The 19,736-nt window shown below is 40.0% G+C and overlaps 2 protein-coding genes across 2 annotated transcripts; both read right to left on the bottom strand.

Moving 5' to 3' along the window:
* Positions 1-4,252: 4,252 nt before the first annotated feature.
* Positions 4,253-10,623, bottom strand: cunh5orf15 (chromosome unknown C5orf15 homolog). Its single transcript, XM_076274025.1, has 3 exons — positions 10,462-10,623; positions 6,046-6,896; positions 4,253-5,585 (listed from the first exon to the last, which is right to left on the bottom strand). The coding sequence occupies exons 1-3, from the start codon at positions 10,577-10,579 to the stop codon at positions 5,451-5,453; spliced, it is 1,104 nt and encodes a 367-aa protein (XP_076130140.1). The 5' UTR covers positions 10,580-10,623; the 3' UTR covers positions 4,253-5,450.
* Positions 10,624-11,978: 1,355 nt separating this feature from the next.
* On the bottom strand, positions 11,979-19,521 carry vdac1 (voltage-dependent anion channel 1). Its single transcript, XM_076273831.1, has 9 exons — positions 19,434-19,521; positions 17,701-17,770; positions 16,995-17,044; positions 16,211-16,363; positions 16,041-16,093; positions 15,198-15,425; positions 13,808-13,958; positions 13,170-13,227; positions 11,979-13,015 (listed from the first exon to the last, which is right to left on the bottom strand). The coding sequence occupies exons 2-9, from the start codon at positions 17,765-17,767 to the stop codon at positions 12,924-12,926; spliced, it is 852 nt and encodes a 283-aa protein (XP_076129946.1). The 5' UTR covers positions 17,768-17,770; positions 19,434-19,521; the 3' UTR covers positions 11,979-12,923.
* Between the last annotated feature and the right edge of the window lie 215 nt (positions 19,522-19,736).

Here is a 19,736-nt window from a genome sequence, read left to right as displayed (position 1 = left end):
TTTTACGCACGGCGTGCCCTCGCACTCCATCCCAAATGCCGAGCAGCGATTCTTTAAAGAGCTCCATTAGCCAAGCCGCGCCGGAGTGAGGAGGTGCGCTGAATCCTAATTTGGTTCTTATCTCTGTAGAGCCGCCGCAGAGATGGCTCCGTGTTTTATTCCCTCGCCGGTCAAGCCTCACGCCGTCGCCAGTAATCTAATATTCTATTAGCTTCTGTGATTCATGGTGGTGCGCGCGTGTGCAGCCGTGGTGGGTGGGGGTGCAGGGTGTGGCTGAAAACAGAAATGTAAATGTGCCAACATGGTCGCCACGGTAAGCACTGAGAGAGATGTGATGAAGCTTTGACAAGTGGACAGCTAGAGCAATTATGTACACGTGTGTGGGAGTGTGATCAGGAAGGAGAGACAGAGAGAGGAATTAATAGAAAAGCATAACATAAGCTAATTATGTGAAGAAGACATGTTGAGGTTAAAAAAGGGCAAAAACTCACTACAAAACAAACATAGTCTATTTTGTAAGAACTGCTTATGAGGAAAATGAGGCTGGCAACAAATTCAAAGGCTGCCAGAAGTGGGTGACTGCAGAAGTTAGAAACCAAAGTCTCCTTAAGCGCCATAAAATCATAAAAATAACCACATCTTCATAAGTTCTCTTCCCTCTTCCCCTCCTCTTGACAAAGTGTTTTTTATAATGGTTGGCACATCACATTGTAGCCTACAGGCTTCATACACAGCTTTCTAAGGACATAGTATACATATTCACACAAAAAAGCATTAGACATTGATACAACTGTTCTATGAATCAGTGTTAAAACAACCACTGTGTGAAAACTAAACACTAACAACACTGGTCAAATCTGTAGAAGCTGACCACTCGCTGGAATAGTTTCTGGCCTCAGGCCGTTAAGAGACTGTCCTACTGGAATGCAATTATCTTAACTCTTCAAAAAGGAGGAATCATAACTCCAGTATGGGAGCAGCAGAGGATTATTCTTTTGGGGAACATCTGTAGGTACGGCTAAATGTCTGTGTAAATTATTATGTCTTACCTGCCCTGGTCTGATGGTGATGATAGTCTCACTTGTGGAGCCGCTCCTTTACATCTCTTCTACATCTCTGTACATGGGTCCTGCTATCTCCTCTGTCACATTATTTCCACACTGCTGTGGTCTCTGTATGCCCTCATCTGCTGTGCATAGCTCCACTGCCATCCAGTGGATGTATAAAGTAAAGAACATTCTTAAAACAAATTAATTTTCCAAGTTGTACATTTATACAGTCCTGAAAAGTTTAGTCCAAAGAAAAATAAAAGTAAAATACCACCTCTAAAAATAAAAATGACAAAAATGTCTCCTCTAAAAATCTATAATGCCGGCATGTTATGAAAGCTATTATTTACATAGCAGGGAAAGAATCAACAACATGCAAAAAATGTGTAATGCATCCATGGAGTACTTTCACTCTTTAGTACACCCCAAAGGTTGCACTCTGCAAGTCTAATCCAATAAACTTCAAATCCAACTATTATACTGATAACATAATAATAAAACTTATATAATAACTTACTTTATGTAGCACCTTTCAAGGTACCCATGCGTTTTATAAACTCGATTGCTGTCCTTTCAGTGTGTATGCACAGAAAACAAAAGAAAGAAAAAAGCTAATGTTATGCTCCTCAGCCTTGGCTCCTGATGTGTGCTCCAAAGCCAATACATGTTTGTTTAATTCAGCATATTGCTCCTCACACGGTTCCCTAGCTGTCCAATTTGAATCTGTTTGCTTGAAAAGAAAAGAACACAATCCTGGCTTCGTCAAACATTGTGGTTTGGACTGAGCCACACCCAAATATGCAAATACTCAAACTATGACTTTCACCTGATTCGTTATGCCAATATGACATCTTAGTCTTACTTTTCACATTACTCCAAATATTCAGTACACTCCCTGGGAGTGTCGTGTCTGTTAAACGTTTTAGTGAAGGCACTAACTTAGGCCCCATCCCCGTCCTAGTTTTCACTTGTTACGTGTGTACACAATGGCCGCATTGGACACATGTCCTTATCCGGGTTTGTGTAAATGTTAACATCCTGCAAGAGCTAGAAAAAACTCAAAAAACAGTAACACTTTCTATGAGCCTATATGTGATGTGATCTAGGAAAACCCTGCATGGTGCACTCAAAAATGTTTGATTTTTGGCTCCATTTCAACCCTCTCTGCTGAAATTTCACCAACTTAAGATTCTGATACCATCCTGGCAACATTCTGGACACTGTACCCTAGCCAAATCCTGGATACCATCCTCTGAAAATCTTGGATGTTGCTAGAATGGTATCAGAATCATAAATTGGTATAATCGCACCATGTGAAGGGTTTTCCCAGATCGCATCTCATATGATCTATAAAGCATTACACATTAATAGAAGGTTATGAAGACCTGACAAAGCCTCTTATTTCAACGTTATTGTATTAAACCATACAATGTGAAATATCACAATGCATAAAAAAGCTTATTTTACCTCTGCAATATCATCATTGGTGTCATCATTGGAACCATGAGATGGTTCAAAATACAAGGGCTTACACTGCAAAATTACAATTTAAGTGCAGTCGTAACTATTCCTGAATGCTTATAGATTTACACCAATCATTATGAGCCATTATCCAAGTACTTTGGGTGTGTTTATGGATGCTGAATTTAAAGGCCCCCTAGAGCTTTTTTTACCCTAAAATAACATTTGCAAAATAATTTTGATGCCACATAAACTCTTAATACTTCGAATGGCACTTCTGCCGCACTCTGAGCAGGTCTTATCACTTGTAAAATAGCCTTATTAAGTTGCTGTTTGGTAGTGCTGCTTTACGTGTTACCAAGAAGACTTGCTCTGTAAATGTGAAACAAACCCCAAACCTACACATGAACAATTCCAGCCAATTAACACATTGCTTAAGGAGCATAGAAGGGGTGTAAATATTAATCAATTCGTATCGATGCATCGATTATGCAGCCGGCGATTCAATGCATCGATTCGTCCGCAAGAGTATTAATTAATTAATTAATGAATGTGTTTATTTTGCCGCCTGTTTGTTTGCCTATCTATTTTCAGCATCAGCTCTGACCTTTCTTTTTCTGTCTATGGCTCCGATGTAAGTGCACTACCTACTCCTAAGCTGCGGGTGGGTTTATTTTTTTTATATGCAGACATGAGGCTGTATAACGAAGGCTTTAGATACCTGCTCCTACATTCCGAACTTTTGTTGATTTATTTGAAACTTCATAGATATCATGTAAAAATATTGCGTATTGAATCGTATCGAATCGTATCGTGAATTCTGAAGTATCGAAAATAATCTAATCATTGGCTTAAGAAATCGATATTGTATCGAATCATCATGAAGACTCACAGATTTACCCCCCTAGAAGGGAAAGGACTCATTTGAATCTGAAATTGTTTCATAATTGGCTCATTTAGTCATTTCTTTACTCTCTACATGTGTGGTGAGTGGTCTGACACAAATGGCTGCCGTGCACCACCCTGGTGGATGCTACACATTGGTGATGGTCAGTGAGGTTTCGCCTTCACTGTAAAGAGCTTTGGGTACCTTGATAAAGCGCAATATAAATGCAACATGTTGGTGTTGAAAGGGTGTTATTTGAGCACTACAGCCTTTGCCATGGGCTCCACCTTCCACCTGATATAGCTGTAGTGTCTTCCCTTTCTTATTTCTTATTCAGGAGTCTAATGTCATTTTAGGGCTGAGAAAATCCTGTCTAGTGTGTTGTCATGTCTTGCCCCAAGGCTCAAAAGAAGCTCATTCAGCTCATAGACTGCTGTATATGTATGTATATATTATTATTTTTTTCAGATTCAGCTCTACAGCATGACTGAGTGGGCATAATTACACACAGTGCATTTATAACAATTGGTCCGTTTTGAAACGAAGGCATTGCCTTGCTGCCTCACTGCCGTGATAGAGAGCCGTCTTATGACTTTGGAATGAAGGCATCTTTTAAGAATGATGGTTTCGAACAGCCCTTGCTGCCTCGCTCCCGTTAGAGATCTTATAAAAGGCAACATTTTTTACCATTTCGAACAGAGCCCATGGGTGTGTGAACTCTCAGTTCCCCATGTCTCCATTTCCAGCTTTATCCCAAAGGGAATATAAGGTGAACCCTTTCGCAATCAATCAGGTCGTTCAGTGGAGAGTGTACACCATTTTGTCTATAAAACATCAGTGAATAAGACAAACAAAATATATTTACAGTTGTGCTTTAATTAAAAAAAAAGGGTGAATAAAGCCTACAGCTAAATTCAGCATAGGCACAAAGTAACAAATCATGCCTGTTGTGGTCATTTTTCCCACACCGGATTACTGTTACAGAAATTGGTTAAGAATATGTTTACCATTCTTTACACCATTTTATGACTCCAGGACCATTCTCTTCGACATTTTACCAACACTAGTACACATTAATGCTCAACAAAGGTATAAATACCACCTATGTGGTATTGACAATAGGATTGATATTGTAGGCCCTCAGAAATGTGGTGACGTGGCAGAGGGCCTGTGAAGTTGCTTACCTACTTTTGCACTTTCTGTTGTGAGTCGAAATTCAATCTCTCCTGAAGTAATACAGCATTCTTTGAGAATAATATGGCCACATACGACAACAATACTCATGTGAAAGGATCAAAGCCCACAAGACCGCAAAGAAAACAGACACCTTTCATCTCAACAACTGCAAACAGTCGCAACATCCTCATTTCAAGAGACTTCACTGAAGTCATAACTCAAATTCAAATATAAAAAAGGGACAGGTGTTAAAACGCATCGCAAAAATATGAGCAAGTCTCCGATACGGCCTGATGCACTGATATTGTGGAGATGCTAAATCGTCAAAAGAAAAAAAGAAACACTTCCTATTGGTGAAGTGATATTACTTTGATATTTCTTTTCCCATCTCCCAACAAAAAAATGATAATAATAAGTAATAATAATATTGCATTTGGTGCTGTCTCTAACAGCAAAGCAACATCTCAGCTCCAAACTTCAGGGGGGATATCCCGAGTCTACATTTCACATGTATAGTAGTGACTGCACTCTTTGTGCCTCATTCCACTTGTGTGAAAATATAATCTTAATAATCTTAATCTTTTTAATAATCTACAACATTATGGCCACACATGGTGGCCAATTACCCACCAAACAATCAATTGTGCAATAAAACCTTTAAGACAGCAGGGATGAAACATGTTCCAAAAAGAGCCAGAAAGAGATAGTTTCTCCAAAAGAAAAAACAAACCCCCAAAAAATGATCGTGTGGACGAGCAAACAATGTGAAACCCTGGGACTCCACTGTAATAGTGAAAACAGAAAGGGAGAGAGAAAAAAACCCTACCACCAAAACTCTCTAAACCTGACGTGTCTTTCTCCTCTGAAGGCCACAGGCTCTAAAAGATGTAATCATTGGTCATCTTCAGCGAGGGCATGGCTTCATTGACGTTCTGGTCGAGTCGCCGATACTCGACGCCACCGCGAGAGCACAGGCCGTCCTTCCAGCGACGGCTCGAGGCAAGCAGGAATATCTAATCGAGGCCAGAGAGATAAAAAAAAAGTACAATAATCAGACCCCGACACAACAACCATCAGCAGTCACACGCTGTGCTTTTTAAATGGAACTCTGATGTGACAAATAAACCAGATTGTGGAGTGTACAATGTTTACAAAAAACATATTCTAAAACGGATAGTTCCAGTCCTTGTTTATAATTGGCTGTATCGCGTTCAATGCCGTTGTATTCTGATTGAGGAAATATATTTTTTGGCGGAAGAATAATTAGCCCATTAGCTGTTTTAAGTAACCTATGGCCTCTCGGGGCTTATTGCTTAAATGTAAGAAAGCTAAAGCTTATTATGCAAATCCTCTAGGATTAAAACTTTCCCATCGTTAGTTTTGCCCTTTTGACCTCTGAATCTTATTTTTAACATAACTCAACATATTCAGTGCACAACCTAAATGTGGTGTAGTCTTTATGAAGGCGCTTACCTTTCGCTTGTTATGATAGGTAATGTACACAATGGCCACCAAGAAGGCAATTATGACCAGGTGAACAAAGAAATGCGTGTCCTCATCCGGGTTTGTGTAAATGGTGGCATCCTGCTCACCAAACTTCTTTGGGATGGTTGGTAGCTTTGGCATCATTTTATCGTATTCATCACCATCATCATCATCATCAGCGTCCAGGTTGGTTATATCATTGTCTTGGTCATCATCATCCCCCACAGTAATTTCCTCATCCGTTCCATTGTCCTCTACACCGCCGCGGGTGTCCGGCGTGGCGTCATCTACGTACTCCCCTTTGTAGTCCTCTTCCTCGTCGTCTTCATCCTCCGCCGCCTCCAGTCGTGGGCTGCTGGTGGCTTTAGACTGTGGGATGTTTGTGCGCTTCGGTGGGACGTTCACGTCAGTGATGTTGGGCACGGTGGGAGATGCAGAGGATTTGGATGGAGGTGCAGCCTTAGTGCTGGTGGCACTGCCGTTAATTTTGGTAGCGGTGGTGGTTTTGTCAGGACTCACGGTTGTGGTGTCGGTGGCTGAAGGCGCTGTGGACTGTGGCTGGGCGCCTGGAACACTACTGTCATTAGACCCTTTAGGCGTAGCATCTGGAGTCTCTGAAGACACATTCTTTGGCTTTGCTGGGGTCGAGTCTGACTCTGGCTTTGCTGGGGTCGAGTCTGACTCTGGCTTTGCTGGGGTCGAGCCAACAGAAGGTGACTGGGCCTGGCTAGCACTTTCAGGAGGAGACACTACACCCGACTGGCCATTTGAGGAATCGTTCTGTTTTGTCTCATCACTCTGATTTGATGATGACACATTTGCAGTGGTAGATCTGCTGCCTACAAACAAAAGACAGACTGTCAGTAAACTGAACAAAGAGCTATGATACATTTATTAATCTAGCAAACACTTTTAATCCAAAGTGACTTAGGGTACGTCTACACGAAACCGCCGGGTGAATTTTCTCTTACCGCTTTCACACCTTTAACGAAACCGGTAAAGAAATAAATCGCGTGCACACACAGAGGTGTAACCAGCCAAATGTGCTGTAGTGCATATGCCAGACGTTTCAGCAGAGGCTTCACGTTTAATTTGCGTGAATCGCATAGAAGAAAACATTGTAGAAACAGTTTGTTAAGCAGTCACATGAAATAAGGAGACTACAGACAATTCAGTTTTCAATTCAACTGTTAAAATAATAAAGTTCATTTTCAAGGTATGTGACTGCTATGTGAAATTTCAAATGCTTAGCCTACGCATTGCATTAGGTCTGAGCACCACTGGAGAAAAGATTAACATGCAGTAAGATAATGTTTAACTAAGTTAGGCTAACGTGTGCTTCGAACTTAGCCACAAAAGGCTGATAGGCTACATTGTGCACATAAATCATGACAGGGGAAAGAAAAAAACATTTTAATATGATAAATAAATGGTTTGGTTTGTTTTGACAAGCAGCATGTCAGGTCAAGTGCCGTGGCTGAGTTGAGAGGTGGGGCTGTCGTCATAAAATTGCTGGCTTCGCACCTACAGGCGTCTACATGACTAAAGTTAGCCGATTTCAAAAACTATCGGTTACAGTCTCCTAAACTGCCGGCGTTGTGTACACGCAAGGTGTAACCGATAACAAAACCTCACCGGTTTCACAAAAACCGGCGTTGTGTAGACGGCCCCTTACATATGTCAATAACATTACATTACATCGTCGCCAGAACAACTTAGGGTTAAGTGCCTTGCTCAAGGGACAACGGTAGAAGCCGGGAATTGAACCTACACATTTTCTGGCTACAGGCTACTGCAAGCTAGCCCAGTTGCTTAACCATTACACTACCACTGCCCTAAGGTTACACATAACTAGATTTTCTTTGTCTAATGGCCTCCTTACACCAAACAACTTTGGCAAGATTTGGGAAAGATTCATCAAAGATTGGAGTTTTTTGAGTAAAGCTTGAATGGGGGGCATTAGTTAAAAAACTACAATCTTTCAAGAATCTTTCCCAAATCTTGTCAAAGTTGTTTGGTGTAAGGTGGCTATTAGATGCTGGAGAAACCCTAAAATTGTGATCTGAAGTACCGAAGTGTGACGTTCCGTTTCCATGACGGCAGAATCACTGGATCTAAACAAACTTTCGAAGTGGCTTAAATAGCATTGAATGTAGACATATGGCATCATTTCTAGTTAATAAATTGTTTTAAATGTAGGCTATAGCCATTTAAACGTGTTTTACCTGCTAGGCAGCAGCTTAGCCACATAACACGGATTCCCTGGCAGGTGTAGAAAGAAATTGTGAAATTGCTGCCTTGACAACGCTACGTCATGGCTTCGCTGTTATCAACTTTATTCATAGGGGCCACCGTCCTACGTCACTATCAAATAGAACGCCGCCATATAGAACGCCGCCATATTTACGACCAATCTCGCCCAGTATGGCCGCTCACACTGCACATTTAAATTTGAGAGAGAGAGAGGTATGTGGAGAAAATTTCAATTTTAGGCTCCGATCCTTATTTGTTACCCCCAGATTTCTTTTGTCCCTTATTATCTGCCCCAGGCTTGCCCCAATTGGCTTTCCACGATATATACATCTACCTTCATAACCCCTCCCCGTACAGTGTGGATAGCTTAAAGGCATTCAAGAGTAGGGGAGAGCCTGGACGATTGAAACACGGGACGAATAAAAGTGTAATAATGATAGACAGACGTCCTTCGGTCAAAACATAGAGCATGTTGACCTTCTATCAGCCAAATATCTGGCTTTCCAAAGATGCATTGATGTCCATTTAAAAAAAAAAAAATCTAATCTAATTGTAGTCATAAAGCCACTCCCAGCAATACTGAGTGAAAGTTTCAACAAAGCAAGCCATGGGGGTTCTAAAGGCATATCTGTTCAGCATGCACTTAGTTAATTAAGCGTTTCTTATAAGTTATGGTTTGTATATTATATTATTTGTTTATTTTCTTTGTTTATTTCCATTGGGCTATTGATTGCATTGACATTATTGTTTATTATTGCTACTCTCCTTACCAACTTTTTGAAACTGTTCACTGTTATTTTAACTATCGTATTGTTTTATTTGTAGGTCGCGTTGGACAAAAATCCTCTGCCAAATCCCATAACCATAACCAATGTGAGGGTGGGGTGCAAGTGCAACAAGGGAATTATGATCCTGAAAATCCACATGATGCAATGAACTAGGGCTATTTCCTTCCTCCTTCCAAAGTTTTGATGACCAGTCTCATATTTAAATGTGGCACTATAGTTTTTGAATTTCGCATGGCATTTACCAAAGTATATATTTAAAGAGTATTTACAAGTATGTAAGATGCTGTTAAAGTTTCCTCGTCTCAGAGGGATCATTTAACATGAATTACAAAACAGCAAAGAACAAGAAAAGTCTTACAGACAAGACTACAGACAGACAAGGCCAAAGATTGCCACAAAGTGTAGTCTAAGGCTACTATGAAAACGGTGCGAGAGGGCCATGAAATGAACGTAGCCTTGTCGTGCTTCAATTTATTTTGCGAAATCTGTTCTAGGTAATTAGACTATTAGGTTGAATAACAGTTAACTAATTTAAAGTTACGGCTGGCGAGCACATCTGTTTCCCAATCCTGGAATGTCCCCCCGGTTAAGAGTGAATTACTTCTGACAGTAACGCGTTGTCAGGGGTCATCCAACTCTAGTAACTTGTCAAACTTGAATGGCTCACCATCTAATCACACTTGAGCAGTGTTGCTATATATACACACACCCTAATGTCAACGTTGCTTGACCACATAATTACGACAGAATTTCCAACAACTACATTTGGCATAGTTGAAGTCATTGCTGGCATGCTACTCAGACCGGGGTATGATAAACTTCATAGCTGCTAGCTAACGTTAGCTAGCCAAGTTAGCAAACGCTGCCGTGGGTTTGTAGCAGGTTTGTGGTCACTTGATAACATGCTCAGCTTGACTGTTATGTAGAAGTTGTATATACAGAAGGTACCACGCTCGCGCTACAACATTATGAATCCACCACGGGCAAAAAATACAAAATCCAATTACAGACGTTTACGAAACTAAAGTTAGGGTTAACGTTAGCTTCTACGGTGTGTTCTGACGACAGCAACTGTCAATGATCTTAGCCATAACGTTAACGTTACTAACGTTATATTCTAACCGGTCAGTTGCTACATTTATTTCGGTCATTATCAGTAACAAACGGGCAAACTAACAAAAGCAGTCTTCTCTAACGTAGATAGTTTCATCCGTCATACAACCCGAACAAGTCCTCAACTCTAAACCTAAATTACGCCAGAAGGAACAAGCCGCTAATATTAGCTAACGTTGACGTTAGCTAAGGCTTCAGGCCATATGCAAGAGACTGACAGTTTAATAAAATCCCTGAAAGAAGAGCATACCTTCTGTGTTGTCGACGGGCACAGAGCTACAAGTAAGGATATGACATTGTAGCATGATAAACCCTATGTAAACTCCAAGAAGCACTAATTTTCGTCCCATCTTCCGTGAAGTGGCCATCTTGAAGGGAACGAATGTTGTGTGAGGGCAAACTCCACTGCAACACGACTGCTGTGAGGTTTTCTTTTCGGAGGCGGATAGGGGGTGGGCCATGTTAATAAATTACACGCATAGCTTCTAGAGCCATAACGCTGGTAAACACAAGAACACTTGTGTCTGTCTACTCTAAAAGTTATGACGTGGCATACCTGCCTGTTTTCCTCTGGTAGGCTAAGCATAATCACAAAGACCCCATTTTATTTCTCACAAAAATTCGAAACTATTAGTATGAACTATTATAATATTAGGTTAACTTAACTAAAAATGGTCTCCAACTTTGGGCCTAAATTCTGATGTATTCTGATAGTAAACTATTTATGTCAGTATACATTTTTGTAAATTGCTTAGCCAGAGTATCCCACCATCATGGTCACAATCCCACTTACAGATATTATTATATATTTCTATTAGCATGCTTCCTAGTGACATTAATGCAATAATATGAAGAAAGTAAGTTATAGCATGTATAATTATCTTAGCTTAACTAGCTGAACAACACCATTGACCACTTCTGCATAATTTCATGGAGTGCTGCAATGTACACTTTTTTACCATATGAAGTGAAACTCAGCAAATATGCTTTGTGGTTGGGAAGGGAACTTATTGCAGTATAATCATAACTATGGCTTAGGCTACAGCACAAATAGAAAGATTTAAAAAAAGAAGCAAGTCTAACCTCTGAATTGTGTTTGAAACTGCACCAGATTCATGCATTTAAACTTTTCTACTTATTTTGTTTGGTAAGGATTACAATGTATGGAAATTAGTGGTTCTCATTCTTTAGAATTTCAGTGGTCCTAGTAGATCTCTTTGGTACCTTAATGTTAAATTAACTATAGGACCCTCATCCCAACACTGAGAACCACTGATGGTATGAAATGGTATAATTTTTTTGCTGTACAGTAATGATGCTGAATGAGCCAAACAAACAGCTGTGTATGCGGCAAAATTTTGGTTGGCCCCACCAAATCTCACTCCAAGGTTTTTTGAAAAGTTGTCAGCTCTAAAGCTTAACAAAATGTCGTCAATTTGAAAGGATATGAAAACTTTGTAGCCTGCTTTAACCACTCACTACTTCCTTTCACTTTGTGAAAGGAAGTCTGGCCTCTAACAATTGGGAAACGTTTCCAATCCTAGCATCGCAAGGGGCGTAGACTTTGCATTAACTTTGAAATCACTGGTCCAACTAAGAAATCACATAGATCAGGGATTCATAACATACTTCCAAGTTTGCCTAACCTTCACAAATTGCTAATAAACTGCATCTTACTATCTATATACTCTCAAATACGCATTAAGAATAGTCTAAGAACATCACTTTCTATCTTATCATACAAATAAATATTTACTGAGACTTAAGCAGAGTTTAGGTTCAAATACTTTACTTCTTTTAGGGGGCAACAAGAATGTCAAGTACATAAGTGTTCTGATCCTACTTCAAAACTGGAAGACTAAATTTTCATTTCAAATGTATTCATTTCAGCCCAATGGCATTTGGGATTGACTAGTGTTTAGCATAGGTGTCTTCCTTTACTGTTCAGGGACAAGAGAGTTGCGAGAGTCTTGCCTTCAGTGTTACAGGCAGGTTAAAGTACACAAGAATATCGGTAACATGATTATGGTATAAGAATAACAAAAGAAAATCAGTTCACATCCGATTCACAAAGACGAGTGAGACAAAACACTAACTGACAAACACCAAGGTTCAGTGCCTCATAGGCCTACTGCTTCTGCATAAGTGAAGGACAACTAACCCATCCAGTATGATCTGTAAACAGACTGCTCCCTTCTATCTCGAAGGTTTTGTTTGTCAATATAAATATTCCCATACCAGGAATATTTCAGTGGTAAAGGAATGCTGTTCAACCAAGGTCAGTGTCTCTTTGACAAACTATATCGGTCCAACCTTGTGGACATGTTTTCTCCCAGAAAAGCTGAAATTGTGGTTTGAAATCTGACTGAAATAATTTGCCCAGATTGTTCTGGTACTTAACGGTCAATAAGTTAAATGTTTGATGATAGCAAAAGAAATATGCATTTTCATTCTGAAACATTACAATAACTACTTTACTTAAATGTTCTTGTGAGGCCTACCTTTCAAAGTTCTTAAATATGCAATGTTTCCCTTTTCATAAACTTGGGTCTTGAAGTCCAGTATAACCTATCATCTGAAATCCAACAGTGAAGAATCAACTGTTGGATGATTTGACATTGTAACACCTCAACTCATCCGTAGCACATCTAAGAGAAACACAAGGTTGTGAGGGTAGATTCAACGAAATATTCAGAGCTTTGAGATGGCTCTCTATGCCTCAAACTCCAGACCCAGACCAAGCTTGTGGCCGCCAGCGTTGATGTTCTTTCCATCCAAAAGAGCCGACAGGGTAAGCTTGATCCCTACAGCAAAAAAATTTAAATAAAAATAATACATTAGCAGGTAGCAGAGAGAATGCAGCAGATTGACAATCCCACAACAGTGAATAATGAAAAATAACCACATGCAGGATCTCTTACATAGTTACATGTTTACTTTCTCATTTAGCGTTCTTACCTGGCTTAAGAGTTTGGGTATATCCAAGACCAACAAGGCTAGAATTGTTCACTTTGGCCTAGAAAAAAAAAAACAATTCAGAACTTGTGAAGCATTCATTGTGATCTTTTACCCTAACTCTCAGAACAAATGAATACAAATCAAACTCAAGTTCTTAACAGAGCACATTCATTTATCAGAGAAGAATTCATTTATATGCCCCTTGGCGTCAACATTCAACTCCAATGAGCGCTAAGACTGTATACCCAGTTAGTCAAAAACCGACTATAAGGGTAATGATCCTACCCGATCAAAAACGTTACATAGTGCAATATCAAGCATTCCCGGCACGCATGGGCAAAGTCAGATTTCCTTCACCGTATCATAAGTCAGTGTAGCATTAGAATGAGATAGAAGCCATTATTTTAAAGTTAAAAGAATTGCATTGTGATGCTATATATAAAAAAAAAAACATCATCAGGCAGTCACTCTAGGCCTGTTTTCCATACACTGATTAAGCCTAGTCCAAGACTGAAAGAGCCATTAAAAAATAAAGGTGTTTACTCTAGGGCTAGGCTTAATCCAAGCATGGGAAACTTGCCCGCTGTGTTAAAGGACTTTCTCAGACAGTGAGAGTGGTGGCACTGTGCTGCTCATACCGAGAATGAGGCGTCGGAATCGATCTGATACTTGGCGGCGATGCCAAAGCGTGTGTTGCTATTTCCGGCAGTCCAGGCCAGATTGACGGCTGTCTCGAGCTGATCATTCACCTTCTGGTAAATAGATCCACCAAATTCAGTGCCGTCATTTCTGAAAGAGATAAAAAATGAGTCAGGGAAAAAAGATACAATTCCAAGTGAAACAGACGGTTCACCTAGGCCGTATGAAATTACATTGTTCAACTCAATGTGTGCTGGATATCTGGGCAAAGTCATCCTGGTAGAATAAAAAGTAATGTGCAAGTTGGATTTGCAAGAGATTAAGGAGGCTGAAGACATTAAAGGCATCTTAACTGATCTTGCAAAAGAAATGGGCAGCCATACAACACGGGCAGGAATAAACAACAGTAGCTTATTCTCTTCTCGCCAACAAAGCCCTTGACAAATCCCATCACCCCGAAATAAATGACGACATAAATAACTACTATCACACACCGCCCAGACGGACAGCAAAGGACACTGTTTACGTTGTCATTAATGACCTCTCCTGAGCACTACAAACAGTGTAGTAGCACTAGCAGTCTTCACTAGCAGACTCAAATATTCACCAACAATCTCAAATATTTCATTACATACATTGTTGCAAATAAGATCGTTCATTTTTGTTTGTACAGGTATACTGAACCTTTGAAGCATTGTAAGGATGTTAAAGATACCAAACATTAATTGTAGCTTGTCTCCATCACCATCAAAACAACTCCTTCTATTGAAATATACAGTAGCCTCCAGAATTATTGGCACCAATAATTGTGAGCAACGTGTTTTCGTTAAAAAATATTTTATTTCTTTATCAGATTTTCTTTTTTCTCTGAATAAATTTTCTTCCCTTCAAGGGTGGATTTTTCCTTGTTGTTTTCATTGTGAGAGTACAATGAATCATTAAAGATAATTTTTTATTATGCCTGTTTTTAGCCAACATTACCAAAGGTGCCAATAATTCTGGAGGGTACTGTACTTCTATTCTTAATGAACTGCTGCAACAGTTGTGCAAGTGTGTGGAGGACAGCCAATCTTATCAGTACTTGACTTTATCAGTCCTTTTATTTAATATGTTTAGTCAGTGGTTATGATATAGATAGACAATTGTTTACTGATTGCGACCTGAATGAAATCATCTTGTTTGCATTAACATCCTAACTGGAATTCCGGCTTCATTCATTTCCTTTCCTCTCCTTACCCCCATACTTTTCCAGGACAGGACATTAGAAAATTGGCACACTTACAGGAGCCAAAATCTAATGAGGCATTTATTTGTACCGTTCAGATGTTTTCAACAACTATCTATAGTTCAACAGACCTGCCAAAAGTACAGGCCTGCGAGTATACTTACACATTGGTGTGCAGCTGGAACTCATCAGTCTTGTAACCGACAGCAAAGTTGCTCTGGGTGACCCTGTTCTTGCCAGCTTCGAAGGTCATCTGGTAGCCGGCCAACCATCCCTCGTACCCCACGACCGCACCCCCATGGACGGCGGTGCCATTGATGTCATAATCCACATCACAGCCCAGATTGATGTGCTCTCGTTTATAGCCAGTCTTGATCTTTCCACTCTTCTTGCTGAAATACAGACAGAGAATTTTAGACCCATGATATGTGTACTTACTGAAATAGGCACTGTTCCTAAAACGTTCCAGGTTATTTAAAATCTAGACGAACTGAATCAAACAGATGTTGATGAAGTAGGGCTCCTCGATTATGGCAAAAATCATAATTATAATAATTTTAGTCAATATTGAGATCAAAACTATTTAACAACACGATTACTCAATGATATTGGAAACATTGCCCATTTTCTGCCATTTGCAAATGTTAACAGTAGATTAAACTGAACTAATTAAACTGAATACAATTTAATTCAACTAAAAAACAATGAAAAAGAAACAATTAAAAAAAGATAATGTATACCACAGATAGCATTGTAAAGCAAAGAAATGTGCTGGATTTAAAACTCAAGACAAAATGAAAGCATTGTTGCAAAACGGATTAATCATTTTATTTTGGTTATGTTGTTTCCATAATCATTGCCAAGTCATACTTGACCATTAGTAGATTCGTTTGATAAATTGCACGGCCCTATTGTGAAAGATTCAATCATATGAGGTGGGATCTTTTGTTAAGGCATTGCATAGGGGTGCATCCATAGTATTACAAGAGAAACTTTGCTTGACTTACCCAGTGTTTGGCGAGAAAGATGAATCAAATGTCAACTTCAGACCTTTAGCCAGCTAAGAAGACAAAGAAAAAATATATATATTCATGGAACTTTGCTCTTTCTTTGCCCAGACGTGCAGACAGGACACAAAGCAGCTAGAGTTGAAAGCGTAACAAAGATGGCGCCTCACCTGGTCCTCCAGTGTGATCTCAGTGCCCAGGGTGTTGTCGGTATTCCACTTCTCGGTGAAGGTCAGACCGTGCTCCGACCATTTGTACTTGGTCTCCAGGGTGCCCGCCACTTTGCTGGTCTCTGTGTTGGCAGAGCCTGTGCTGGTGAATTCCTGCAAATGGCCAAGTCATGTCAGTCAGAGCACTACAGTAAGAATACTACAGCAATGTAAAGCGTGGAGGAGTGAACAGGACACAGCATCCTTACTGCACAGTGATAAAATGATAAACTGGGCATTAGTCAATGTCTTCAGGTGTCTTTACACTATACACCCAATACTGGGCATCTTCATTATTATTTCAAAAACTGCTGACTAGTAGTGACGGTAGTAAATTTGCTTTGATTCTAAGAGACTTTGTGTAGTTGTATAATGGCATTTTATATTTACATATTCTGCTCTCAGTTTATTTGTTTTAGGAGGTGCATTCTGCATTTTGGGGGAAACCTTAAAAACTGTGCTTAACATATAGTGATAGCAACACAGTAATTGTACCTCTATTGCTGATTCATCTCAATCAAATCAAACTAATAATTGCTGATCAGGTTGTTACCGAACCGTGATTGGTTACCATTCAAAAACTGGTTTACAGCAAGGGTGAGATGAAGTTTAATGTACACTGCAGTGAAACAACTTATCTGTGAAATGTAAATCCTATTTAACATCAGTCACATCTGTGCAGCACCCTCCATCCCTCCCACCATGATTCACAACCAAAAATCTTAGAACAGAAATCTTAACTTACTAATCCATTTTCTGACTTTGTTTTCAAGTCCAGCTTGATCAGGCCAAAACCTAGGACAGTACATTGTAATGAGTTGAGACCATAGATTTGACAGTTTACTGCTACTTAAAACTCTTTTAAAAACTCTTCAAACGTTGTTCATGCTTCTCCCTTTTCACAGCTATTCATTGATTATTATTATTATTTGACCTGTTTTCAAGATTCATGCTTAATATTTAAGGTGTAATCTAACGGTCAATAATCAACTGTCAAACAATCAGTAAATAATAATCAGAACGACAGGTATGAATTCCACTTTGCCACAACTGAACTAGAAATAGAGACACTAAGCAAATAATCACACAAATCTGGAGAGATTCCAATACCAAGATTACATCATCCAAATACACACACACACACACACACACACACACACACACACACACAGTACTACATGAACACACACACCCCTCCCCCAGGAAGCTTAAAGCCCAACTGAGGGACGAGCTGAGGACAATGACAGCGGTCCAGCTCCATTCACTGACTATTGATTTGGAATTCCCACAGCTCAGGCTTGGCCTTTGGGGTCAACGTGCCCCAGGAAATCCTAAAGAGCTGGGATATGCTATTTAATGCCAATACATTTTCAGCTCATCAGAAGTTATCATAGTAAACAAACAGCAATGTCTTGAAATAGATTAATGTAATCAATCAGTTTGATTCTTACCATAACCCTTGGTGAAGACATCCCTGGCTGGTTTGCCAAGGTCGACGTATGTTGGGGGTACAGCCATGATCTGTGATGGGGAATCGGACATTGTCATTAGTCAAACTGTTGTCGGTAAGACTGCAGCAAAAACGCTGGGAAGCTACACTATCAAGTGTTGGTGTGAAGAGAGATATGAAGACCTTATGATGACGTTTGTTCAAATGAAGAGCATATAAACATGGACAGAAATAAGTTTCAAAGCAATTTTACAAGCCAAAGTTTTTATAATGTTTCCCATATATGGCTGTTCAAGATCAAATTACACTGTCTTCCTCCAACTGCACTGGCTGGCTGCTACCAGATATATTGTCTTCACTACAGTCATTAGCACAATCTATAGTGAGGGACTAGCAGACACCACTACCACATGGTTAAATGGGGCAGGAATTAACAAGGTCCCCCATGGAGATTGAGACCAAGCCCTGTGTGACATGGAGAATAGGCTACATGATCAGACATAATGTCCTTGGTTTGCCATAAAATGACTGGTTGGAATTAAATTGTCACATGGCATAGAACATGCAAGGTCATCAATGCCCTTGTACTGATGGTACTTTCATTTTTATGACCTAAGTAAAGGCAAGTTTAGGAAGTAAATGAATTACAGTGCTTAATGGTGATGGTGCTTTGCCATCTTGGATCACAGCATGACTTATTCACATGTCACTACAGTCAAGGGCATTGTTGACCAAAGGATTACAGGGAGCGGAATATATGAAGGTTGTAAAGGTGTGGCCTATTTCAACACAGAAACATTCCGCGTGCTTTCACTAAAAGTACGGAGGAGGATCTTTAACAAGTCGGACGAGAAGGACTTGTTGGTTATGTTTTGTGACTAGAAGGCTCCCTTTTTTCAGTCAATGTGACTGCTAATAAAGGATGAGTGAGACAAATGTGTTCGCAAAAGAGATACAATATAATACACTGACGTGTTGGCTTTTACGAATGTATTGCCTGACTCAGGCACCATCATCACTGTTAGGGAGTGGCTGCATCAACATCACGTTAACTAATGCTCGCTTTAGCTCGACAGCTAACGTTCTAGGAATTCTAGCTATCTAGCTAGCATAGTCCCTGACCTGACTGACGTGACTACCTGCATGTACAGCCAATGCGGAAACATAAGGGGGCTTTTCGCATCTCGCACCCGGTGTTCTTGTCCATTTCCGAACAAATACACTTGTGACAATTTTGTCTTGATATTCAGCTACATTAATCAAATCCGTTGTTGCTAGCTACGTTGGAATTGATGAAACATTTATTTGAAGTTTTGCAAATAACTGTGGGCTATCTTGCTAGCTATGTAGCTATTGTGACCAACACTAAAATGACTCCCAGAGTTCACCGATAAAGCTTCCCTGCTGTTCTGTTTTTAAACAATTTAATGTCGTGACATTTTATATATGTATGCAGCTGCATCTATGGAGTCCTCGTTGAATGTGAGCATTTGGCATTAGCTAGCTTGCTAACAAACCAGGCCTCACTCGTGTGGCTAACTGATGGAGCGAGGATATCTCACTGCAGTGCTGCACCATGTCCATCAGCATCTTTTGCTGCTTAGGCAAACTGCAACTGAATGCATGCGTGACAGCACGAGATTTAAGTGTTTGACCGATTCACGGCTGACACGGAGAAAGAAAAGTCTTAAAGGAGAACAGCATCGCAACTCTTTGTATTAAATTTCAACGTACCTCTGAATTGTAAACTCCTTATGAAGCTCTCCTGAACAAGATTCTGCTGCACAGTGGACAAAGGGAGGAGTAGGAGGAGGTGCGTCACATACTCACAGTCACGCAAGCGCTTGAAACGCACCCTACGTCACGCCCATCTGCTGAAATGAGAACAGAGCGTCATAGCAGGGTCGGCATATTTGCCTGAATCGTAGGATACAACAGATAAATTGACAAAATCCGAGAAAACACAATATATAAGATTACTGACTACACCAGGCTTAAAAAAAATAAAATAAAAAACTCTCCAAATTTCCCATAAAG

This window comes from Alosa pseudoharengus, unplaced genomic scaffold (genome assembly GCF_046254945.1).
Source record: "Alosa pseudoharengus isolate Yale_2024_CS ecotype anadromous, Long Island Sound unplaced genomic scaffold, YU_APseudo_1.1 YU_APseudo_1.1_scf_8, whole genome shotgun sequence".
NCBI classification, from domain to species: Eukaryota; Metazoa; Chordata; class Actinopteri; order Clupeiformes; family Clupeidae; genus Alosa; species Alosa pseudoharengus.
Note: the sequence above shows the minus strand (reverse complement) of the source record. Positions and strands in the feature narration are given on the sequence as shown.

Bases quoted from the DNA above. Each gene is read 5' to 3' on its own strand.
- cunh5orf15 (XM_076274025.1), bottom strand. From the start codon at position 10,579: ATGGCCACTTCACGGAAGATGGGACGAAAATTAGTGCTTCTTGGAGTT. The intron at 6,897-10,461 runs GTATGCTCTTCT...TTTTGTTTGTAG, and splicing joins GCCCGTCGACAACACAGAAG to GCAGCAGATCTACCACTGCA. The intron at 5,586-6,045 runs GTAAGCGCCTTC...GGCCTCGATTAG, and splicing joins CCTATCATAACAAGCGAAAG to ATATTCCTGCTTGCCTCGAG.
- vdac1 (XM_076273831.1), bottom strand. From the start codon at position 17,767: ATGGCTGTACCCCCAACATACGTCGACCTTGGCAAACCAGCCAGGGAT. The intron at 16,364-16,994 runs GTAAGTTAAGAT...GGCCATTTGCAG, and splicing joins CAAAGTCAGAAAATGGATTA to GAATTCACCAGCACAGGCTC. The intron at 15,426-16,040 runs GTAAGTCAAGCA...TCTGTATTTCAG, and splicing joins TCTTTCTCGCCAAACACTGG to CAAGAAGAGTGGAAAGATCA.